The sequence below is a fragment of the Verruconis gallopava genome (assembly GCF_000836295.1).
Source record: "Verruconis gallopava strain CBS 43764 unplaced genomic scaffold supercont1.26, whole genome shotgun sequence".
Classification (NCBI taxonomy): Eukaryota; Fungi; Ascomycota; class Dothideomycetes; order Venturiales; family Sympoventuriaceae; genus Verruconis; species Verruconis gallopava.
The window spans coordinates 137234-160126 of record NW_015622162.1 but is presented as its reverse complement, the minus strand read 5'-3'; the positions used below and the strand labels follow the sequence as shown (position 1 = coordinate 160126).

At 55.2% G+C, this 22893-nt stretch overlaps 5 protein-coding genes across 5 annotated transcripts; 3 read left to right on the top strand and 2 right to left on the bottom strand.

Moving 5' to 3' along the window:
- Positions 1 to 842: 842 nt before the first annotated feature.
- Positions 843 to 3982, bottom strand: PV09_07009 (uncharacterized protein). The gene has a single exon (XM_016360723.1). It carries the CDS (start codon positions 3786 to 3788, stop codon positions 1245 to 1247), a length of 2544 nt encoding a protein of 847 aa, XP_016211400.1. The 5' UTR covers positions 3789 to 3982; the 3' UTR covers positions 843 to 1244.
- Positions 3983 to 6508: 2526 nt separating this feature from the next.
- PV09_07008 (uncharacterized protein) lies at positions 6509 to 8785 on the top strand. The gene is made up of 4 exons (XM_016360722.1): positions 6509 to 6897; positions 6955 to 6966; positions 7022 to 7320; positions 7378 to 8785. Exons 1-4 carry the CDS (start codon positions 6783 to 6785, stop codon positions 8611 to 8613), a joined length of 1662 nt encoding a protein of 553 aa, XP_016211399.1. The 5' UTR covers positions 6509 to 6782; the 3' UTR covers positions 8614 to 8785.
- A 2243-nt stretch (positions 8786 to 11028) lies between these two features.
- PV09_07007 (uncharacterized protein) lies at positions 11029 to 14291 on the top strand. Its single transcript, XM_016360721.1, has 5 exons — positions 11029 to 11139; positions 11201 to 11776; positions 11885 to 12329; positions 12443 to 13729; positions 13883 to 14291. The coding sequence occupies exons 1-5, from the start codon at positions 11103 to 11105 to the stop codon at positions 14124 to 14126; spliced, it is 2589 nt and encodes an 862-aa protein (XP_016211398.1). The 5' UTR covers positions 11029 to 11102; the 3' UTR covers positions 14127 to 14291.
- Positions 14292 to 15219: 928 nt separating this feature from the next.
- On the top strand, positions 15220 to 18955 carry PV09_07006 (uncharacterized protein). Its single transcript, XM_016360720.1, has 3 exons — positions 15220 to 16292; positions 16349 to 16911; positions 16966 to 18955. The coding sequence occupies exons 1-3, from the start codon at positions 15611 to 15613 to the stop codon at positions 18439 to 18441; spliced, it is 2721 nt and encodes a 906-aa protein (XP_016211397.1). The 5' UTR covers positions 15220 to 15610; the 3' UTR covers positions 18442 to 18955.
- PV09_07005 (uncharacterized protein) lies at positions 18868 to 21943 on the bottom strand. Its single transcript, XM_016360719.1, has 6 exons — positions 21018 to 21943; positions 20668 to 20963; positions 20399 to 20617; positions 20334 to 20341; positions 20083 to 20153; positions 18868 to 20030 (listed from the first exon to the last, which is right to left on the bottom strand). The coding sequence occupies exons 1-6, from the start codon at positions 21216 to 21218 to the stop codon at positions 19194 to 19196; spliced, it is 1632 nt and encodes a 543-aa protein (XP_016211396.1). The 5' UTR covers positions 21219 to 21943; the 3' UTR covers positions 18868 to 19193.
- Positions 21944 to 22893: the final 950 nt, after the last annotated feature.

Here is a 22893-nt window from a genome sequence, read left to right as displayed (position 1 = left end):
TTGCGATCTGAGCAGCTCTGTCTATGCGATAACTTAAGAACCTGAAACCTTGTTTCTCTAAGCTTAGGCCAGGCGGGTGAGCATTGCGTCGGCGCGTGGCGACATCGTAACAATCACCGTCTACGCTGTATTGGACCAATAGAAGTGGCGGCTTCGAGCGCGTAGATGGTCGTCTACGGTTGCTTGACAGTAGAATAACCCAAGATGGGCATTCGACTTGTTGGACTCACCTTTCACCGTATGGAGCGTTCAGAACATAAATAGAGAATCAAACCCCGTCAGTGAAAAGATTAAGAGCAGAAAAATCCTGATATTTTCCCCTCATCTTTCAAAATGTCACAAGGCCATGCATTTGGTAAGCCTTGATTCCAAGGTTCAACCGTGTTCATACTGTTTACCGTCTCCAGAAACCCACCAGCAGCAAGCCCAGTCGATTCATCAGCAACGCAACGGCCAAGGCCAGCAAGACCAGAACCCCATGCAGAGATTTCTTGAGCAGAGCGCGAAGCAGGATCACTGGTCTGGCGTTGCAGCTGCCGAGAAAGCTAAGGAGCAGCAGGCTGCACGTAATACTGTATGTATAACATGCTCTGTGCCGTTTAACAATTTGAACTAGGCTGATGGCATTTAAAGCCCAACTCTGTCTAAGCTGCCCCATCCCCTCTGCCTACGTAGTTATGAGGAAAGCTTTGGAAATGGTTTAAATGGTCCTGCCTCCTGCTCTCAATAGTATTATTTTCGAATATGCTGCATCCTTGAATCCTTTACATCTCACACACATATATTTAAGAGGAGCTTTAACGGCCTTGAAGAAGCTGAGAGGAGGAAACCGTCCTTGTCGAGTTGGAAGGCAATTTAGGTCGAATCATCCAAGCATGATCAAGTCGGTCCCAAGATAAGGAAACGGCCACAAGTCCAGGGCTGGGGTGTAACATCTAATCTTTGTATTTGTTCGATGCAATTCTAATTCAACTTCAATCCGATCATTTTCCACACAAACCTGGTTTCTTCATTTCTTGATGGCTAGCCATGCGATCCTGGATATCTCAAACTGCCATAACAAGTTGACAAAGGGAAAGATTAAAATGACCGTTGAGGAGGAGAAAGCGATCTGCAGCCTGCCTGTGATATATATTTCAAATATTTCCTCCGAAACAAAAAAAATCGAGGTATGTCTTTTGTGATAAAAGTATTCACAAACAAAAGATGCTGGCTGGTATTTCGTTGCGGTCAGTGAGGATACATCATCTCTGTTCTGGCGCTCGAAGACTCCTGACGCCTGTGCTCATGGTCCGTTTCATGCGCTTGAGCATTCCCCTAGTGCCACTGATGTCGATCTTCAAAGGCGAATGATGACTTGATCTTCTGGAAGAAGGCCTATGAACTTCGCTTGCGCCACTGGATCGCCGGCCTCTCGTTTGCGGGAGGTCCGCCATCTCGTCGTTTTGGATGTCATCGGTTTCAGTGTGGTAAGTGCCAGCAGTCGAGGGCCGTGAGTCCGGAGCGCCGTGGAACATACGTTTGTACCTACGCTCTGGCGAGCTTGGCTCTCGCAGCGTGTGGTTTGATGCGGATGGAACTACCAAGCGGGGAGTCATAGATATTGAACTTTGACTATTTGCCAATCGCGAGGAGAAGAATGGTGTGGGAGGTTGGCTAGCCGAAGGGAACAGTACTTGTCGAGTAGAAGGCCAAAGTTCCGGCTTCTGGGCATATTCTTCGTCGGATGAATATGAATCCGTCGTGCCTTCCATGTAGTCCGAGAATAACTGAGTGTCTGGATCATCTTCCGCACTCGAGGATAAGAATTCACCACCCGCGGCTTGGAGCATGGGCGACTGGAAGGTCACGTTGTTTCGTGGCACCGATTTCTTCGGCGAGTGCTTGTAGCTGTGCCCGTCGATAAGCGATCTGGGTCGTTTCACTGCTGCTTGATCAGGCTCTACTGAGCTATGCGCTGGGCGGTGCAACGTTCTGTTCGACCGTATGACTTCTCTCTCGCCATTTGCGCTTTTCCGTGGTTGGTAATGCGTGCCTATCGTGTTCAGTCGTAGGTCGACCTGGCTAGGTGAAAACACAATTCTAGAACGTAATAAGGAGATGGCTTGATCCAAAGCAAGTTCTATCGCGCAATGATTCTGTATCCGGCTCAGCTTGGGCCATGTTGCCCTTTCGCCGCTGAGCATTGCTTCGAGCATGAACTCCGCGGTCGGGTTCTGGAGAATCTTGGGGAAATGTGCGTATGATATCTCCGGTAGAATCGTGATATCTCCAGAGTATTTTTGGCTTAGGACGGATTGTGCTTTTGTGAAGTAGTTCGGAAACACTCCAAACTCGGCAAGTACGTGCATCCGGTGCAGTGCTTCGCCGCGCGCCAGATCTGCCATTGTGTGTAGCCAGCCCGGACCAGCATTGACGGCGCTCGGAGATGCTAACTCTGTCGGCGAGGCGAGCAGATCCCTTGACAAGAAGGGAACCACATGTGGGTTCACTTGGGACACGATAAAGTGGTTGACATTGAACATCTCAGCCAGTCGTGTCATGGGTAGATCGCTATCCACAGAGCCATCGATCCACTTCTGCGGAGAAGGGTTCCAGTCGACGATGCTGCCAGTTTTGGGATCCTTTGCGAGCAGCTGTGCGGGCGAGAACACCAGCGGAACCGAGCACGAGGCCGCTACTGCGGACCAGATGATCACGTTGGGAGCAGTGATGTAGTTGAGCAGCCGCGGCAACTCGTGCACACTCTCGCTCGACACCGAGATGTTCAAAATTCGTCGTGTCCGGTTGTAGGCCTCTTGAAAAGTTATATCGCCGATCAGGCCCCGAACCACGCGGATCAAGTATGTGATGTCGAAGACCGAACCGTGTTTCATGAGACGCGCGGCCATGCCGATGAAGCCCTTTTCCTTCTCATCGTGTTCGAAGACGACAAAGTTGCCGCTGCAAAACTTTTCCATGATGTCAGGAACCTCGTCATCTGTCTTGGTGCACAGGACAGCGCAGATGATGCTGCCCGCGGACGAGCCAGAGATGATTCGAGGCAGCAGCTTGGCCTCCCACAGTGCCTTGATGACACCTGAATGATACATGCCAAGTGTGCCTCCACCCGATAACAGCAAGGCACTTCTGCCAAACGCTTGTCTCGTCTCCAGCAGCTGATCCAGGATATAGCGTGGTTCTAGTGCCGGTTGCTTGTCCGACAGTTCAAGCAGTGTGTCCAGCGTTTCCTGGGCGCTCTCGATGTACCGTTCGATGAGGGCCTTTGTGCCAATGTGTGAGTGCTTGTACAACCTGAGATCGCCCATCCCCCCCAATCCGCGCGTCAGCGAGGTGCGGATGAGAAACAGCATTTTCTTGACATCGCAACTGATCCTCGCTTCGTCAAGCTGCTTCAGCCTTGCTTGTACGAGGGCGACGTCATACTCGCTGCTCTCCGTCTGCTGTTTCCACGATTCGTTGCCCTCGAGCACGTCGAGTTCACATGCTGCGCTCTTCCAGCTCTCGTAGTCTTCCGCTTCTTTCAGCTTGAAATACAAAACCTGCCGCCGATCTTCTTTCTCCTTTTCCTCTGGCAGCTTTCCCGGTGCGTCTGCTCCCTTGAAAACGCTCCATGCTTCTTGTAGAGGTCGCGTGGGATGCCGGGCCAGATCGACGAGCGGCGACAGGAAGCTCGCCGTGCTCTGGGTCTTGCGCAGCCCAGGCTGCTGCCTCTGCTTCGTTACCTCGACATCTTCTCGAGGCGACTTGTGCAGCAACGCCGCGCCGGCAGGCTGTAGAAGGGACATCTGCGTCGCGGGGACCGCGGATCCATGCGAGGGGGGGGTCTCTGCGGCTTCGGAGGGACCACGATCAAAGTTGCCGCCAGAGAAGGCGACTGTTTACGGGTCCCAAGAGCCAAAGGCAGTCGCTTTTGGAGACGGCGTTGCAAGAATGTCCGCAGGCTTGTCCCACGGCGACCGATCACGCGCGGGCGGATTATTTATTTCTGGTGGGAAATGGCCGGACGGCGTTTCCGCGATTTAGTGTGTACCAGAAGGTACGAGCAATCGCTCATGCACCAAACTTGGCGCAGATGACGTCGGAATCTTCAGCTGGAAACGATGATACAACAACGCACGAGACAAAGCGCAGAAGGCGTCGAGAGAAGCGTACGGCAGTCTTGGACCAGAATACAAGCGTGCGATAGGTTTGGCAGCTGAGAGCGCGTGTACATTTGGCTGCCTTGTAAAAGGGATGGTCCCAGGTACGTATCTCTCGACCGGAGGCAAGTGACACGTCTGGGACTGAGACAGGCATTTCGTCCTATGACGAGCGATGAGAGGCATGACCTGAGAAAGCCGGGAAATCCCACCAACCCAGCGTTCTGGAAGACCCGGGGATCGTTCTCACACAAGCCCGCGTGATGTATACCCAGCTGAAAACCATGCACGCGGTGTGTGTGCGCGCGTGCGTGTTCGTTCATCAATAACCGGAAGTGGTTTCACGTCGTGAACACCCCGTCCGACGTCGTACTTGGTCTGCCGTGCGCTGGGCCAGTATTCCTGCTCTCGCGCGAAACTGTTGAGGAGCATGAGCGTCTGTCCCTGACCTGAACGCACATGGGCAGAGATAATGGTACATATGCACATCTACCAGTACAAGGCCACCACGTTCCCGGCACCAGGCACAAAATTCAAGGTACGTACTCTGCTCGTACGGCCATCCCGAGAAACCCCTATCAGGCACTGCGCTCCGTAAGCAGGACCGAAGGGGATGGGCAGGGAAAACTGCACTCTGAGCGTGTGACGGCGAATTCTCGATGCATGTGCGAGCCAGTGCAGGAGTCCAGGACGTCGTCGGTTGGCTGATCCACATCGCCGGGAAAGGCGATCGCTTGGTGCGGGTACAGCTTTTTCACATGTTCGTATGCGATTTTGTCTGATCTAAGCCGTGCACGAGACGCGCGACCAGGCCGCAGAGAGTATTTCTAACTCAGTTCTTCTCTGGGTGTGTTGCATCGGAGTCCTTTTTTTAGAGGCATAAGGCACGTATTGCCATCCTCGACTCGAAAGGATCAGGGACTGTACGTTTATAGACATACACGTCCTGTGGCCGGGCTGAGGCCAGGTTTGAACTAAAACGAGCAGAGCTGAGATACGCCCTTTCTGATCTCCATTCACGTTCGGAGGAGTTCGTCTCTACCATCTAGACCATCGTCCCCAAACATTTCCTCTCAGTGTAAAAGCTAAGGGTCACCAGAACGGCATGCGTTGCAATCGCAACTCGCCGGACGAACAAAACCAATAAGTACCCAAACCATCTCAGCAACCCTCTTCTTACCTTTCAAGCCCAGAACCGTAAGTGCGGCACAGTCCCTACAATTTGTGCCAAGTGCGAAGATGCGAATGCCATAACAGTTCCATGGATCAGCTCTCAGGCCAGCACAGAAGAAATAGTTCAAAAGCGGCTTTAGGAATCGATATAGAACACGGAAGCAGCTGAATCATCGGAGGCCAGACAAGAAATCGGGAAGTGCAGCTCTTGCCAGTCTACCGCGCCAATTTATGTACCAATGGCGGGTTCATTTCGTCTACCCGTCTCTCGCATACGTTGAACAAGTACTCGTGGGAGGCCTTTGATGATCTATTCATTTATTCATTTTTTTTTTAATTTCCAGAAATTACCTCTCCGGCCATTTATTGAGTTCGAGATCGGGGGGGATCTCATCGGAAGCTTTTTAGTTGGGTATCTCTCCCAAAATCAACAGAATGTCTAACCAGAACTGTTCGAGATTCTCACACCGCGAACGCGAGCTTGAATAGAACAGCTAAATGCGAGCGCGAAAACTTCCCATGAGCGTAGATTACGTAGCGCACGAGCTTGGTGCTTGTGGCGTCTTTCGAGCCTTATATCCACTTTCCAAGGCTCTTTGAGCGCGCGCGCGCTCTGCCCTTTAAAGTTTGACTTGAGAATCGTAGCGTGCTTAATGGAACTTGGCCTTGGCCAGCCTCCGTGCAAGCCCCCCTACAGGAACAATCTCCTCTGCTGAAACAACACGACACGACCGTCGCTGGCCCGATCAAAAGCTCACCTGTGTGGAGAGACAGGGCTCGCTGGTGTTCGGCCAAAAAGCGTCGCACGGGTTGCACATGTGCTCCACGACACGAGGCAGTACGCGAGGAGGGTGAATGTCCGAAGAAAGGTGGTCAGATTGCCCCTTCGAGGCTGTCGAGCGATGCGGACCGTAGCCGAGATATACATGACGAGTGATGAGCGCAAGGATGCGATTTAAAGTAGGCTCTTACGCACGATGGGCCCTCCGCGAGGCGCACACGCGACGTCTGGCTGGACGAGGCATCAGAAAGAGATCTCTGGCTCCCACGCGGGCGTTCGAATCTGACATGTGACGCGGCGCTAGTCCCAAACGGTCGTCTCCTCGGCTCGTCGCTGCGATGACTTCATGACCTGGGTTGACATCACCAGCGAATCACGCGCAGCGCAATTCCATCCATCGCGAGTGAAACCGCCCTGACCTTCGGGCGTTCCCCAAATTCTGCTGCTCTTAGCGGTCGGCGCCCCACACGCTAAGAACCTCGCTGCGGCTCTCCCAGCTGTCAGATTCCCCGGGCCAGGTGACATGCCTTGCTGCGGCCTTCGATGCGCGGATTGGCATGTGAAGGGTCACGCTCATAAGAAACCCGCCGGAGGACTCGGTCGGCCTCTTCTGTGCCATTTTCTTCGCTTTCGCATCTCTCGCTCTCTCCATCTTACCGTGTGACCCCTCTGGCTGCGTTGCCGTCATGTCGAAGACGTTTTCTGCTGCGGACGTTGCGTCCCATAACAAGCCAAGCAGCCTTTACATCATCGTTGACGATGATGTGTATGATGTGACCCAGTTCCAAGATGAGCATCCAGGCGAGTCCGCTCCTGTTGTCCTGCCGTAAAAGAAAGACGTTCTAACAGAGCTTCCAGGTGGCAAAAAGAGTAAGCCGGGAAGATTCGTCTAATGCGCGTCCGCCCAGTCTAACGTAACGCGCAGTCCTACAAAGGGTCGGCGGCAAGGATGCATCGAAGCAGTTCTGGAAATACCACAATGAGGCCATTTTGAAGAAGTTCCAGCCGAAACTTAAGGTCGGCTCTCTGGACACAAAGAAGGCGGCACCAGCGGCAGCGGCACCGGAGGCAAAGAAGAGCACGCCGGCTGCGACGGGCGAAGCCGCGAAGAAGGGACCTCCAGTCAAGCCAGGCACCGTAGTTACGCCTCAAGAGACATTCGATCCTCCTCTCGACATGTTTGGCGACTTGGTGCCGTATGCTGACCCCAATTGGTACCAATCGGTATGTTTGCCGACTGTCCAAGGCTGACATGTGAACCGCACGTGCTGACCTACGCAGTATCACTCCCCATACTACAACCAGTCGCACGCGGACCTTCGCGCTGAAGTTCGGGCCTGGGTTGAAGAGGTCATTATGCCAAATGTGCATGAATGGGACGAGGCGAAGATGGTCCCCCCTGAAATCTACAAGCAGATGGGTGATCGGGGATATCTCGGTGGTCTGTTGGGTGTCCACTATCCAGTCGAATACGTCAAGCACACTGTCGCAGCCGTGCCACCCGAGAAGTGGGATCTGTTCCATGAGATCTTGCTGACCGACGAGATCTCGCGCGCCGCCAGCGGTGGTTTTGTTTGGAACCTGATTGGTGGTTTTGGCATCGGCATGCCACCTGTCATGAAGTACGCAAAGAAGGCTCTGCGTGATCGCATCGCCCCGGGCATCCTGCAGGGCGACAAGCGTATCTGTTTGGCGATCACCGAACCAGACGCCGGCTCGGACGTTGCCAACATCGGCTGCGAGGCAAAGCTGTCCGAGGATGGCAAGTACTATATCGTCAATGGAGAGAAGAAGTGGATCACCAACGGTGTCATGGCTGATTACTTCACGACAGCCGTCCGCACCGGCAAAGAAGGCATGAATGGAATCTCCGTCCTCCTGATCGAGCGCGAAGCCGGCGGCGTATCAACACGTAGGATGGACTGCCAGGGCGTGTGGAGCTCCGGCACGACGTACGTCACGTTTGAAGACGTCAAGGTCCCCGTCGAGAACCTCATCGGTAAGGAGAACCAAGGGTTCCGCGTCATCATGACCAACTTCAACCACGAGCGCATCGGCATCATCATCCAGTGTCTCCGCTTCTCGCGCGTCTGCTACGAAGAGGCCATGAAGTTCGCCCACAAACGCAAGACGTTCGGCAAGAAGCTCATCGAGCACCCGGTCATCCGCCTCAAGCTTGCCCACATGGCGCGCCAGATCGAGGCGTCGTGGTCCTGGCTCGAGAACCTCATCTACCAGTGCCAGAAGATGGGAGAGATGGAGGCCATGCTCAAGTTGGGCGGCGCCATCGCTGGCCTCAAGGCGCAGTCGACGACCACCTTTGAGTTCTGCGCCCGCGAGGCTTCGCAGATCTTCGGCGGTCTATCGTACTCGCGCGGCGGACAGGGCGGCAAGGTCGAGAGACTATACCGCGACGTCAGGGCTTACGCCATCCCGGGCGGCTCCGAGGAGATCATGTTGGACCTCAGCATAAGACAGGCGATCAGGGTGCACAAAACACTTGGCATGAAATTGTGAGCAAAATAAAAATCATTTGTCTTTCGCGCATTGTTAGCTTGCTTTTACACGGTTTCCTGTACCATTGGTGGCTAGATCTGAAGGCATCCCAAGTAGATTGCGGACTAGTCATATTGTGTATAATAAGTATCCCACTCGATGACTCTTGAATACGAATGCTCGCGTTATCCAAGTGTGTTTCTTTGCTCCAACAGCGCGCGTATCAGGCGATGACTTGCGCATTTCGATCCATTCGCTCTAGCATAGAGCCTCCGTATCACGGGCTTCACACGTGACTTTATACTTTTAGTTATCAGGCGCTGGTCTTTTCCGTTACAGGTCAACATGACAAGATAGCCGACGCCTTTGGATCAAACAAGAACAATGGGGAAGTAGAGACGTGCTCGTAGGCTCTGAAAGCTTTATCGATAATAGGAGAGGATTGAAGTCAAGCGTCGAGCACATCTCCGTCTAGACACGCGCACAGTCCGCAGTCTGCATGATATATGCGAGCTGAGTTTGGCATAAAAGGAAGAAGAAAAAAAAAAGAATGAAGAAAGAAAGGAAAAGGAAAAGAAAACCCAAAAACGATGAGAGCAGTCGTCGTTGTCTGAGTGGTAGGAATAAGAGTCCGCGAATCAATTTAAGCCAGATTGCCGTGCTGTGCTGCTCTGCTCTCGAGAAGTCGATTTTGCTCCGTCCTGATCGGAGAAGCGTTTCGCACGAGAAACGCACGGCGGTGTGTGACAGATAGCGCATCCGGGCAGGCAAAGAAAACCGTCTCTGTCCTCTGGACATGCTGGCTGGTACCATGTCCGGCGTCCTGGCCGATATCGACCCAAAGCGGAGATCTCCTTTCCCGCAAGGCTAAAGGCCTTTGCGACCAAGCTGTCTGCTCTAAAGATCGATGCGGCCTTGTTTGTTTGTTCATCTACAAAAGGGCGTGTTGGACCTGTCGGAACATGCGCGAGCCTTTGCGTTTAGTGAGATGGCCGTGACGCTGTGCTCGCCAGGCCTCTCTAGTACAGGTGAGCACGAAAGACACAGTATTTCCAGGGGCCACGAGACAATGCTTTGGTCAAGAACAAAGTCCGCGTCCACCGCACGCGGCGAGGAGCCGCCCTGGACAATCTTTTCCGAAGACGGCCAGCGGCTCAGGACAATCGACGCCGTTTGCACACTGCAGTAGAACTCATCCAGTCGTCAGGAAAACAAGAGGGCCGACGAGCGCCAGCACGCTTGCGGGTCTGGGCGACCACACGAAACGATCGCGGAGCCTGTAGTGGTGGTGGTGTGTGTCAAATAGCACGAGCGAAGCACGCCATGTGTGCGCGACGGTAGTAATAGCAGTAGTACCGTAGTGAGCGACTAAATCCCACAGCACTCCGTCGTGCTGCGTTCCAGACCAGGCCTCTGGGCCCATGGCCAAAGCCGGCCACACAGAGCAGACGCGTTAACCTTGTGGCTCGCAAGAGGGCCAGACTCGGGGCCCGCATGGGCTACTTTGGGACGAACGAGCATTTGCTTGGCATGGGGGCGATGGTGCCAGCCTGGAGACGGGGCATCGCTCGGCCTGGCGGCGCGCGAGTCAAGGAAGATTTCTGTCCCGAAACCATCATCCGGAGGCGCGCCCACCCCGCGCGAGATCGTGGAACTGGGCCGGGACGAAACAGTTTCGCGATGCGTTCCAGATCCAACGCACGTTTGGGGAGCGTTTTGGGACGTTCTCCTGGTGGCGATAGGGTGGTGGAGGACGTGGTGGCGCTCGCACGGGTCGCACACTGGTGCTTGAGGGCGCAAAAGGAGGACGTCGAGCAGAAGAAGACGACGCAAGAAGCAAAAGGAAAAAAGCTTAGCACGCGATGCCAAGACGACGATGCCAAGACCCGCGAACTCAGGTGGGCATCAAACACCCAATGCGTTTGTCGCATCTTCGCACGCAAACTTGTGCACGCCGTCACCACGGCTATGGCTTCGGCCGCTCGCGGCGCGTTTGTGCGACGCAATCCAGGAGGCTCATGGCTCAACCTGCCCCTCGGAAAACGATGTGATTGCTCGCCCTTGCCCGGCGCACTGACGGCGCTGTTCTTGCACCGTGTGCGTGTGTCCCGTCGTATTGCCCTGTGCCTACCGCCAGCGCTGCCTCCTGTCAGACCGTTTCACCCGGGCACTGCCTTTCTCCGCTGTCAATTGTCTACTTAGACCAGCCGGATCGCCGAGTTGTCTGGTGGATGGAATTCTGCCCTGCGAAATCTTCTCGACAACCACCCCTCTCCGCGTGACTCGTAGCCTGGCCTCTGTCACGACCGCGTCCTGGCTGGCGTCTCCTGCGTTTCGATCGTCTGATGGCCAGAGAATCGCTCACCTATGCCAAGTCTCCCTTACGCCAATTGTAGACGACATTTGCGCCTTGTGCTCCATCCGCAGGACCTGCATGTCTCCACTGCGGAGACGTCCTCACCAAGTATAAGACAGAGCTTGGTGCTTCCGTACATGTGCGCCATGGACGCATGGCCATGTTCAGGTCGCTTCTGTTTCTAGCGGCGTGTACGTACTGTTTTGCGGCATGACGGCTTCGGAGTATAGGTATTGACAACAACTTGCGTAGGCGCTTCCGTCTCAGCCGACGTCGACTACTCACAATATGTCAACGTCCTCGCCGGTACCACCAATGGCGGGAACATGTTCCCAGGCGTCGCAGCACGTCCATTTGCCGTCGTCAAGCTCGGTCCTGATTTCACGTACGGCAAGGCGGAGGCATACTCAGGCTACCTGCCGGACGCCGGCGCTGCGCTGACTGGCTTCTCGTTGCTGCACGAGAGCGGCACCGGCGGTGCTCCAAAGTACGGGGTCGTCTCTCAACTGCCTGTTCCTGGCGCTGTGCCCAACCCTTTAGCGGATTTGTCTGTCAAGCGCGCCCGGGGCGATCAAGGCTCGGTAGGCTACTTCAACTCCACGCTGGAGAACGGTATCACGGTCGAGCTGGCAGGGACTACGCATGCGGGCTACTTCGAGTATACTTTTCCCGCAGGCCAGACTTCAAACGTAGTAGTGGACGTTTCCCATGTCCTGCCGTCCTACCGTGGCATGAACTGGAGCCAGCGTTACAAGGGAGGCTCAATCTTGATTGCTGCTGATGGCCACTACGAAGGCAACGGAACGTACAACAACGGCTGGAATCTGGGTAAGTTCCTTGTTTCCCGAACCTCTACGGAGCCCTTATGCTGCATCTGCCACCGAAGCGTGTTGATGGATCTTACTTGACCGTCCCTGAGTAGCTAACGATCACCAGCCCCCGATTGGACAGTTTATTTCTGTGGCAGATTTGACCAGCATTTCTCTGCGCGAACCTTCGCTGGGCAGGGCAGCAACCTCACTCAGTACGGACAAAGCGCATCGGTGACGAGCCAGGACCGCGTGGGCGCCGTGTTCACGTTCAACACCACCAAAGTCACTTCCCGAGTAGGTGTCTCATGGATCTCTTCGGAGCGCGCATGCGAGTTTCTTGACGCTGAAATTCCAGCGGGCACGACGCTGTCGTCATTGGTGGAAAATTCAAAGGCAGTATGGAACCAGGAAGTCTTTAGCAAAATGACGACAAGTGACACGAACACGAGCACTTTACAACTTTTGTACACGTCCTTGTACGGCATGCACTTGCTTCCCTCGAATCGAACGGGCGAAAATCCGATGTGGGAGTCAAGCGAGCCATACTACGACGACATCTTCACTTTTTGGTAGTACGTTTTAGGTCCTCCATTCTGCGTGGTGGAAAACTGGCTGACCTCTGCGACAGCGCATCATTGGTTGGTGGTAGACGACGGTTTGCCGAGAGCTGACAAGCGCCTAGGGACTTGTTCCGATGCACGACACCGCTCTTTCACATTCTCCAACCTGTCGCGTATGAAGAACTGCTCAGGTCGATAGTCGACGTCTGGCGACACGAGGGCTGGCTTCCCGATGCCAGATCGAGCAACTTCAACGGGAAAACTCAAGGCGGCTCCAACGCAGACAATATCCTTGCTGACGCCTATGTCAAAGGTCTTCGGGGACAGATCAATTGGGACGACGCATATGCAGCGATGCAGACGGACGCGGAGAAAGTTCCACCAAACAACCACGACCCAGCCGCCCCGGACAGCAGCACTGCGCAGGGAAGGGGTGCTCTCCCGGACTGGCTTCAATATGGCTACATCACGCCCAAATTTACACGAGCAATAACGCGGGCGGTGGAGTATGCAGGAAACGATTTTGGGCTTCACCAAGTCGCGCTTGGTCTCAACAAAACGAGCGACGCTTTGAAGTATCTGCGTCGCTCGAGACAGTGGAGGAACCACTTCAACCCAGCCGCTCAGTCCTTTGGAACGTCCGGCTTTCTGGTGCCCCGTCTACCCGACGGATCGTTTATCGAGCAAAATCCAATGAACTGCGACGGCTGTTACTGGGGTGCACCATACTACGAAGGCAGGCCGTGGGAGTACACCATGAACGCACACCATGACATGGCGAAGTTGGTCAACCTCAGCGGCGGTGCCGACGCTTTCGTGCAGAGGCTCAACACGCTGATGGATCCTTCGAAGAACATTTTCAACCCGGGCAACGAACCTAGCTTCACGACGCCGTATCTTTACAACTTTGTTGGAAGGCAGGACCTGACGGTGCAGCAGTCACGGCAGGTAGCCAACATGTATTATAACGCTGGCCCGGGTGGCCTCCCCGGTGCAAGCGATGCAGGCGCCATGCAAAGCTGGATCCTGTGGAACATGATCGGAATGTACCCGCTCACCGGGCAAACGACGTTCCTCGTCGGTAGCCCATGGTTTCGAAATCTGACCATCAAAACGCCGAGCGGCCAAGATCTCAAGATAACCTCTACTGTGGAAGGAGGCAAGGACTCGGACTATTACGTCCAAAGTCTCCGAGTCAACGGCGCAGCCTGGAATAAGAATTGGGTCACTTGGGACGACGTCTTCGCGAATGGTGGAACCATGGACTTCGTACTGGGCAGCTTGCCGGTCCAATGGGACACGGGCGAGTTGCCGCCTAGTCCTGCCAGTGTTATCCATGAAGCTGGTGACAATGGCGAGCCGGCAACTGCCGTTCCGCTGGGAAAGACGGTGCCCGCACCCATCGTGAGGTAAGCAACCGACGCCAGTAGTCCTTCACGGAGAATGGCGGTGTTTGTCCAGCCAAGCTGCAAAACGCCTATCCCACACAAAAGAGGAAAAAAAAAAAAAAAAAAAAAAGTTCACCATGCCTCCAGACAGAATGAGCGCTGACAGTCGCACAGACGTAGAAGAGATCCGCGGATCCTCGCAGCTATAATTGTCATGTCCATCGTAGGCTTTTTACTGCTGGTCGTGGCCACGCTAGCCTATATGCGGTGGACCAGGACGGGGTTGTTCAAGAAGACACGCAAAATCGACGCTCCTGACAAGGCTCCAAAGGACGGATCTTCAACATCGCAGAAGGAAGAGGACGTCGTCGTCGTCGCAAGCCAAGACGGCGATGGGAACAAGGAGCCTGAGCAGTAGGGCACCGCATGAGCAGAGGATCAAGGCCAAAGATAGGCATGGTTTACCCCCGCATATCTTGCATCGTGTCGTTTTATCGTAGCGCATCATGATACCCTTAGCATAGACCTGGAGTTTTTGTAAAAGTCGAAAGATCATTTTATCGCATGGTTGCGACCACAACGAGTTGCATATTATTTTTTTTTTCCCCTTTAAACTGCGTCCGCGCGGCCTTGCGGACACGCTCATCCGTCAGCTGTTGTCAGTTGCACGTTTCTCTTTTTAAAAGGCCCAAATTTTCGACCCGCCTGATCGTCGTTCGATTGTCGCCAGGCCTCGTTCTGTCAGGCGCTCTGCGCTGCTCCGTTTTCTTTCCTGCTCCAAGCAGGCTCTCGTTGAAGAAGGAAGAAAAGGAAAGGCTGGTTCGTCTTTATCATTCCAAGGGAAAATTTAAAGAAAAGAGAAGTATAGATAGCTCGTTTGATCACGCTTTATTTTAACTTTGTATTTCTCTCGCGGAGCTGCTTGGGATCTCTCACACGGTCCCGGGCGTTGTTTGGGGTACACGTCGTGGTTGAGGATCGCCTCTAGCGGATCTTATCAATCACGGCATGCATCCAAGGTGGCATCGCCTTACCCACGCTGAAGGGCCCCCCCGCTTCGTTTCGAAATGAGTTTGACGATCTGAGCCCCCCGTGCTCTCTGATCGGCGGAGGTGTGCTGCGCTCGTTGCCGGAAGACACAAGTAGTACAGCATGTCGTATAGCCGCATGGGTCTCTCTCACATCCTACACCGCGGTTCAAGCCCTTCCCCCGTCCGCGCCTCCACAGGACGAAAGCGGGCTTCGTCACCGCAGTGGTACGCGGAAGGACTTGGAGGAGCTGGATGGGAACCGTCGCGGCCGTCTTCTGCTCTCGCAGCCTGGGCCGAAGTCACAGCACGGCGAGCGCCCTGGGCGCTCCTCAGGGTCCAAAGCGCCGATCCCGCCAGCCGCGGCGCAGGATGGAACGCCGGCTGATTGGCTCGCTTCGCGGGCGTCTCTGGCGGCGACGGGCAAGTTGCTCCCGCTTGCGCTGCACGATGCTCACCGTGCTGCGGGCATCCAAACGCCAGATGACCCGTCGCTGGCTACACGCTGCTCATCTGATGCTGAGCCCTGATGCCACCCGTGCGAGCCAGTTTCCTCGTGACATCGGCCGGTCGTCCCACCGGTCACCTTCTCGGCCGCCGTGATAGGACTGGCGCTCGCATCCGTTTCGCTCTCCCCGCGGCCGCCAAGCGGGCCCAGCACACCCCGTTCTTGGGACGCACCACTCACCGTATTGCCCACGACCAGCCGTTGCGACTGCTCGCCATCTGACCCTCCTCCGATCCGGGATCCTACTTAAATAGGTCCCCAGCTTTCCCCAGGACAAGGTGCTGCCTGCGGGAGCCGGATCGCACGCGGCCTCTTGCTTTCGCTCGCATTCCTCCCTTCCATCGTGCTTCAGCCAGGCTTGCCGTCATGGCTTCCGCCGCAAGCACCGTCCTCAGAACGGTGACGAGGACGGTTTCGGCCTCGTCGACACCCAGCTCGACAACCCGCGCCACGCCGCAAGGCGGCATCCTCGAACATGGCAATCCGTCCGTCTACGACGCGAAGAACCCGATTGTCATGTTCATCATCCAGGCGGGCATCATCATCATCTTCTGTCGCCTGCTGCACTATCCGCTCAAGCACATCCGCCAGCCTCGCGTCATTGCCGAAGTCATCGGAGGCATCCTCCTGGGCCCTTCGGTCATGGGCCGCATTCCAAACTTCTCAAACACCATCTTCCCGCAGTCTTCCATACCCAACCTCAACCTGGTTGCCAATCTCGGCCTGATCATGTTTCTGTTCCTCGTCGGCCTGGAGGTCGACCTGAGGTACCTCGTTCAGAACTGGAGGATTGCCGCCAGCGTCGGTATCGTTGGCATGGGCCTCCCGTTCGGGCTGGGTGCTGCCATTGCAAAGGGGCTGTACAATCAGTTCAAGGATGAGCCCGGCACCGTGCCCATCAGCTTTGGCGTGTACATGCTCTTCGTCGGCGTCGCCATGGCCATCACCGCCTTCCCGGTCCTTTGCCGGATTCTAGTCGAGTTGAAATTGCTCAACACGCCGGTCGGTATCATCACATTGTCGGCTGGTGTTGGAAACGATGTCGTCGGTACGTTCTTCCCTGCTCTAAACACGTGACTTTTCCTAAGCTGAGGTACCTCTCAGGTTGGATCCTGCTTGCCCTCTGCGTTGCGCTTGTGAACTCGGGTGCAGGCGTGACTGCGGTGTATGTTTTGCTGACTTGCCTTGGCTGGATTCTATTCATGGTTTTCGCCGTTCGACCCGCCTTTATCTGGCTCTTGCGCAAGACTCACAGCATAGAGAATGGACCCTCTCAGGGAATCATAGCTCTGACATTGCTGATCATGCTTGCGTCTGCATTCTTCACGCAGGTCATTGGAGTCCACGCTATTTTCGGTGCCTTCTTGGCCGGCATCATCTGCCCTCATGAAGGTGCATTTGCTATCAGAGTGGCGGAGAAGATTGAAGATCTGGTCGGTGCGATCTTCCTGCCTCTCTACTTTGCGCTCTCCGGCCTTAGCACCAACCTTGGCCTGCTCAATGACGGCACTGTCTGGGGCTATGTCATTGCTATCGTTGTCGTCGCCTTCTCAACAAAGTTTCTGGGCGCGGCCATCGCTGCTCGTCTCAACGGGCTGGTGTGGAGAGAGAGCTTCACCATTGGCGCTCTGATGAGCTGCAAGGGTCTTGTGGAACTTATCGTCCTTGTACGTCTTTGTCACCTAAGGGCACAAATGACTAAAGCTAATTGATGAAATCAGAACATTGGCCTGCAAGCAAAGATTCTCAGCCAGAGGACCTTCACGATGTTCGTGGTTATGGCGCTGGTCACCACCTTTGCCACCACGCCCCTAACAGCCGCTCTCTATCCTCCATGGTACCAGAAGAAACTCGCCGCTTGGAAGCGCGGAGAGATCGACTGGGACACTGGTAGGCCATTGTCTGAGGACGACAACAGCGCGGGCGACAGTTTGGCGTATGAGAAGATGGAAAAGAACAAGATTCACAAGATGCTCGTGTATCTCCGCCTGGACAGCATGCCACCTCTCATGGCGTTCATGACCACTCTTGGTGGAAACACGCCCGCGGCTGCGCCGAAGCTGCATCCCAAACATGCTAAGAGCCAGGTCGGTGAGAGATCTAACGAAAGCTCCGCCGCACTCGTTAAACCGATTGAAGCCTACGGCGTTCGATTGCTCGAGCTCTCCGATCGAGACTCGTCGGTCATGCAGGTATCTGAGATGGAAGCATTCGACCATCTCGACCCTCTTGTCAACACGTTCCGCACCGTCGGTACCATGCACAACTTCGCCGTCGCTGGCGAAGTTGCCATTCTTCCCGACCGACGATTCGCAGACGCCCTTGTCACCAAGGCCCAAAGCGTCAATGCGGACTTTATGCTGATTCCTTGGACCGAGACGGGAAGCATGAACGAGGCACAACCCATCTCGTCGGAGAATCTAAAGAACAAGCTTGAGTCATCAAACTACATCAGCTTCGTGCAGGAGGCGCTTGACCAAGCAACTTGCAACACGGCCGTCTTCGTGAACAGGGACTTCGGCGGCACCGCCTCACACAGAGCAGGCCGGCCGGGCATCTATCGGACAAAGTCCGTGCAGAGCATCAGTTCCGCCAAGTACGACGACGTCCTCGCTCCGATCAAGGATCGCTCGCACCACATCTTCTGCCCGTTTTTCGGCGGCGCAGACGACCGCTACGCGCTGCGCCTGGTGCTCCAGCTGGCAGAAAACCCCGAGGTCACGGCGAGCATCGTCTTCTTCGAGACGGACGAGAGCTACTTCCACGTCGACCCCTCCGTCGAGGCGATGGCGTCCATGACCTCGAGTCGCAGCCTAGGCAACAAGGCCGACGCCTCTGCGGCGCGCACCCGCTCGCCGCCCGGCGAGCACGACGCCACCTTCTTCCTAAGCCTCAAGAACAGCATCCCCGCCACGCTGGCTGGCCGCGTCGTCTTCGACACGGTCCGCACGGGATCGGCGCCTCTGAAGGCAGCCCTGGCCCGCGCCGCCGAGGAGGTCGGCCAGAGCCCCCGCAACGCGGGAGACCTCGTCGTCTGCGGCCGCAACGCCTCGCATCTCGACTCGTTCGCGAAGGAGACCGCCAGGGACGCAGGCGATGCCAAGAAGTGCCTCGGCGCCGTCGGCATCGAGCTCGCCAACTCCGCGTTCAAGTCGAGCGTCATCGTCGTGCAAGCAAGCGCGAACGGCACGGACTGAATCACTGCAAGGGGCGTATCGACTCAAGGGAAAATAAAAAAGCCCCGGTTTTGCGGCCTGGCAAGAAAGAGATCGTAGATTTGCTACCCCTACCCCCGCTCCCCCCAACCCTCCTTAGCATATACAACGCCATTCCAATCTCCATCGGTTACGGCAGGAAGAGGAGGGAGGAGGAGGGTTGGCGGCGTATATGCCGTCCCGCTGATGGGCTAGTACCCAGACGTAATGAAGCGAACGTCTCCCTTTTTTTTGGCGCAGACGAGAGAAGAGCATAAGATCCGCCTCTAGGTTTTTTTTTTCTTTCTCATCTTGACGAAGAATAGACGAATCGAATTTGCGATGATAAATCTCTGCATCAACATGGTACGCTTTCCTTCCACCACTCTCCCTCTCCTCTCTCCTCTCCCTTTCTCCCTCCCTCCCTCTCTCTCTCTCTCTCTCTCTCTCTCTCTCTTTCTCAAAGGGTATTGGTATGCTATTAATGTCCATGTCCTCAATGCTACAGGGTATCATTTCGTCGTGTTTTTCTTTCCGTTCCCACGTCGTTCGTTCCCATCATTCCTGCAAATGAAACTCGGGCACGTGCAACGTTTCGCAGTTGCAAAATCCCACGCGCCCCTTCTGCACAGCCCTGCTCCGCGCGAAAATGCCAGCGCGCCGGGTTTTTTTTTCTCTTAAATGTTGCAGTTTGCGCCGAGAGCCTTCTCGTCCCAGAGAGTCCGCCCCCGTCGTTTCCCGACGTCGCCCGAGGGTCAAGAGTGTCGGGCGTCCTGGAACGGGTTCCGTGATATGTCCCATCTCCGCTCGCCGTTCTCCAGCGGCTGCTTCGACGAGTTGGTCGAGGCGCCCTGCAGCGGCCACTCCACGCTTCGCAACGACGGCGTCGAGTTGTCGCCGTCGGATTCCTGCGAGAAGTAGAACGAGTCGTCGGCCGGCGACTGGGTCTCTTCTCGGCCGGGCCGTGGCTCGGCGTCGAATCTCGACTTGAACGGCGACTTTGGCGTCCCCGGTTTGGATTTTGGTGCTCGTTCCGACACGTCGGACCTCGGTCGCGAGCCCGAAATGCTGTGGTTGTGGCCGAGCTTCTTGTCGGCTGGCGACCGGTTGCGACCTAGCCACTGGTTGTGCAGGTCGTGCGAAGTGTCGTCCAGACGAATGTAGCGCTCCTGCGAGGGCCGTCCGACCGACTCTGTTCTGGCCTCGTGCCGCACTTCAAAGCTCTGACTCTCCATTATCACCAATTTAGTAGGCTGTGATGGCCCCTCCGAGTCCTCAGGGACCCCCTTCTTCCAACTCTTTGACCACTTCCTTTTTGGCATGCCCGCTTCGCTATCCTGTGGGTCTTGTTCTATGTCGACAACGGCGTCAATTTTCTCAAGTTCGTGGTCGAGGTTCGTGTTGTTTGCAGAGTTATTGGCCAAGGCATTGCTAGCACTGGAAGAGAGGGCTCCAAGATCGGTTGAGCGGCCTGAACGACTTCCCTTTCCGTACTTCGTTGTGATTCCAGAGATAATGGGCCGCGTGAACATGGCGATCAGGGGGCGAATGGTTGGCGCACAAGCACATAGCACGGCGAGGTCGATCTCGACCTAAGTGGCATTAGTTTTAGAGGACCTCACTGAAAGGAAATAAGAAACATACGGCGGCACAAATCCAGAGCGGATAGGCATACCACGTCTCATCGTAGCTGTCCATAAGCGCCTTCCAAATGTCTGTCAAAGCGATGTTAGATCATTCTTGGACTGAAGAAGGAAGGAATTGCGGAATTATGTGGCAACATGAAGCGTGCACTTTTTATTGCCCTCGACGGGGCCTTTCTTGAGCGTGGTAGGCGTGAGTTGGGTGCTTCAAGCAGCCAAGCGATCGGCATGAACACGAGCCCAGTGACTTACAGTATGTCCTGGTTGAGTTAGCATTCCGTTACGGCGTTCGCGCACCGCAGGACATTTTAACGTACCTAATGATCCCAGCAATGGTGACGATCAGACCCAGTCCAAGGAGTATGGCCACTCCGAGCCGCTGCTTCAGTGGCATCTTGAGCTGCATAATCATAGGAATAGGGAGCACGGTGATCAAGAGATCCGCAAAGCAGTTGACGATTCCTGCTCCCAGTGTAGTCTTTCCTTCGTCTAAGCACTTGCCCGTCGTTGAAAGCGACCAGTAAGCTGATACTGGCCTGTCGCGATGGTCAACCGGTGTCGTTCAAACGTGGCTCGCTTCACTTACGTGCACAAAAAGATGATTAGAGGCAAGAAGGTGCAGAACACGGCTAGGTTGAAGGCCATAGCTATGTGCAGGACCCACCTGTACTTCGCGAGGCCGGTGTCCGACGTCAATCGGTAATAGAAGCACAGCAGTGATAACCTTGTGGTTACAGAAGCGCATACGAAGAGCGACTTTGCGGCTATGGCAATCTTTCCCACGGAAGCGACGCCGTTAAGTGGGATGTCCCAGATGTGCCGATTCCAGTAGTATCTTGCGTTGGCAAGCATTACAGAGGCATTGAAAGCCAACGTAAAGATCTAAAAACGGACTGTTAGCAAGGGCAGGCCATGGATTCGGTTAGACAAGCTCACAGCGGCGACAACTATGGCGACATCGTCGCTACCTATCCATCTCTTGACCGAGGTTCGCGTATACAGCCTCAAAACAACGGCCAGGACCACAAGGCTGGCAAAAACCGCATTGATGACGATTAGACTCATGCCCTGAGTTTGAGGGTCTGTGTAGTTTGGGGCCGGAAAGGTCAAGAGAACGCTTATCGGTATGTTGCGCATCTTTGGAACCGGCTAAGACCAGGCGACAGTATGTCGCCAACATACGTGACGTCGTTCTTTTTGCCGAGTTTCCAGATGCTGCTCCTCAGGCTTCTGTGCTGTCTCGATATCGTTTTCCAGCTTCCTCGTTCTGACTATGATGCTCTCCAGAGTTTTGTGTCGTCCACACAGAACTGAAATCAGCGAGCACGGCGTCCTGAAGTTGAAGAGTTCTTGGGTACGGGGCCCGGCTGGCTGATAGCGCGTCCACGTCTTGGGGGCGGCAGGCGGCTTATGATTGTTCCCAGGACGCGAAGCGAAAGCCTCTCAGCCAGGCTAAGTGAACACAGACAGGGCGGAAGATGTCGAAGCAAGCTCACAGACAGAGTAAGGAAAGGGGCGTCGAAGCTTCGTTGCTCGCTATGGGCACGGAACTGTGCAGCCCAAAAATCCACCCAAAAAATAGATCCGCAAAAAGGTCAACCGGGGGCCGAGAGAAAGGGACGAAGGTCAAAGGAGCAAAGGGAAGATTTGTATCTTGACGATGCAGCAGACACAGAAAAATAAAGAGACGGCCAAAGCTACGGGTTCTTGCATAAATTTCTGGAACAGACATCCGTACGGCTTTTGGACGAGGCTTGGGGCGCCCGCGAAAACCCACTTTGGGTCGTCCCCATCGCGCCGAGAGTAATAAAACTGACCATTCTGCGCAATCGCGTGGTGACGGCAGCAAAGCGAAACCAGAGATCACCGCTGGAGCACGCGGATGCTAATCCCTGGGAGGTCAAGGCCTGATCCATACTGTTGCCCGCGGATGGTGAGCTGGGTTCCTGGTGGCTGGAAGGACGTTCGATCTGCTCCGACTAGCTCTAGCCTCAAGGCCCACCGGGCTTGAAGCTAGGAGAGAAAAGCACAGGCACAGAGCAGATTGGGTGGAGCATAGCACAGCATAGCAAACGTGTTTTTGTGAACATGGCGGCGCAGGTGAGACGTGGATGCAGCGAATGCCCAGCTCGGAGATGCAGCACGAGGGCCGCCGAACGAGTCAGAAGAGCATGCCATGCCTTTTCCACGTCCGCATCCTCACCTGCTGTGCAGTCCAGCGTGAGCAGGAAGACCCCTGGCTTGCGATCGACCGTTTTATGGGAGCTCTAAACCTGGCCTGGGTTTGAGATCCAGCTGTGAGCGCCCATTTCACTTTATCGGGGAGACGAGTGAAGAGGCACTTGTCGAAGCTTTTCGAAAAGCTCGACGTCACGGCGCACACTTATCCGCCTGCAGCGTCTGGTGCCAAGATTGACGATTTCGAAAGCTGCGTTGAAGGCATCGTATGAAACACTCGTGCTCAGGGAGGTCGAGTCCATTGTTCAGACTGTCGGGGCTGTCCATCGGCATGAGCGTGAGCAGATCGAGCGAGGCGAGAGAGAGAAAAGAGAGAAGAGAGAGACTGGCGATACCGAAGCCGGGCTTATTCTCGGTGCAATGCTGGTCTAGCAATGAATAGTGAGCGTTCGGCGTTTGAACCTGAGTGGGCCAACCACTCTCTCGCGCGAGTCATCTCTTGACCTTCATCGTGAACAGCATTGTCCCCATCCCATCTCGGAGAGAGCGTGTATCGCGCAGGCCCCATGCCCACGCAACATGTGTACCATCTCGTTCGAGACCGTCACGATCGTGGAGTGCTCGTTCCATTGCG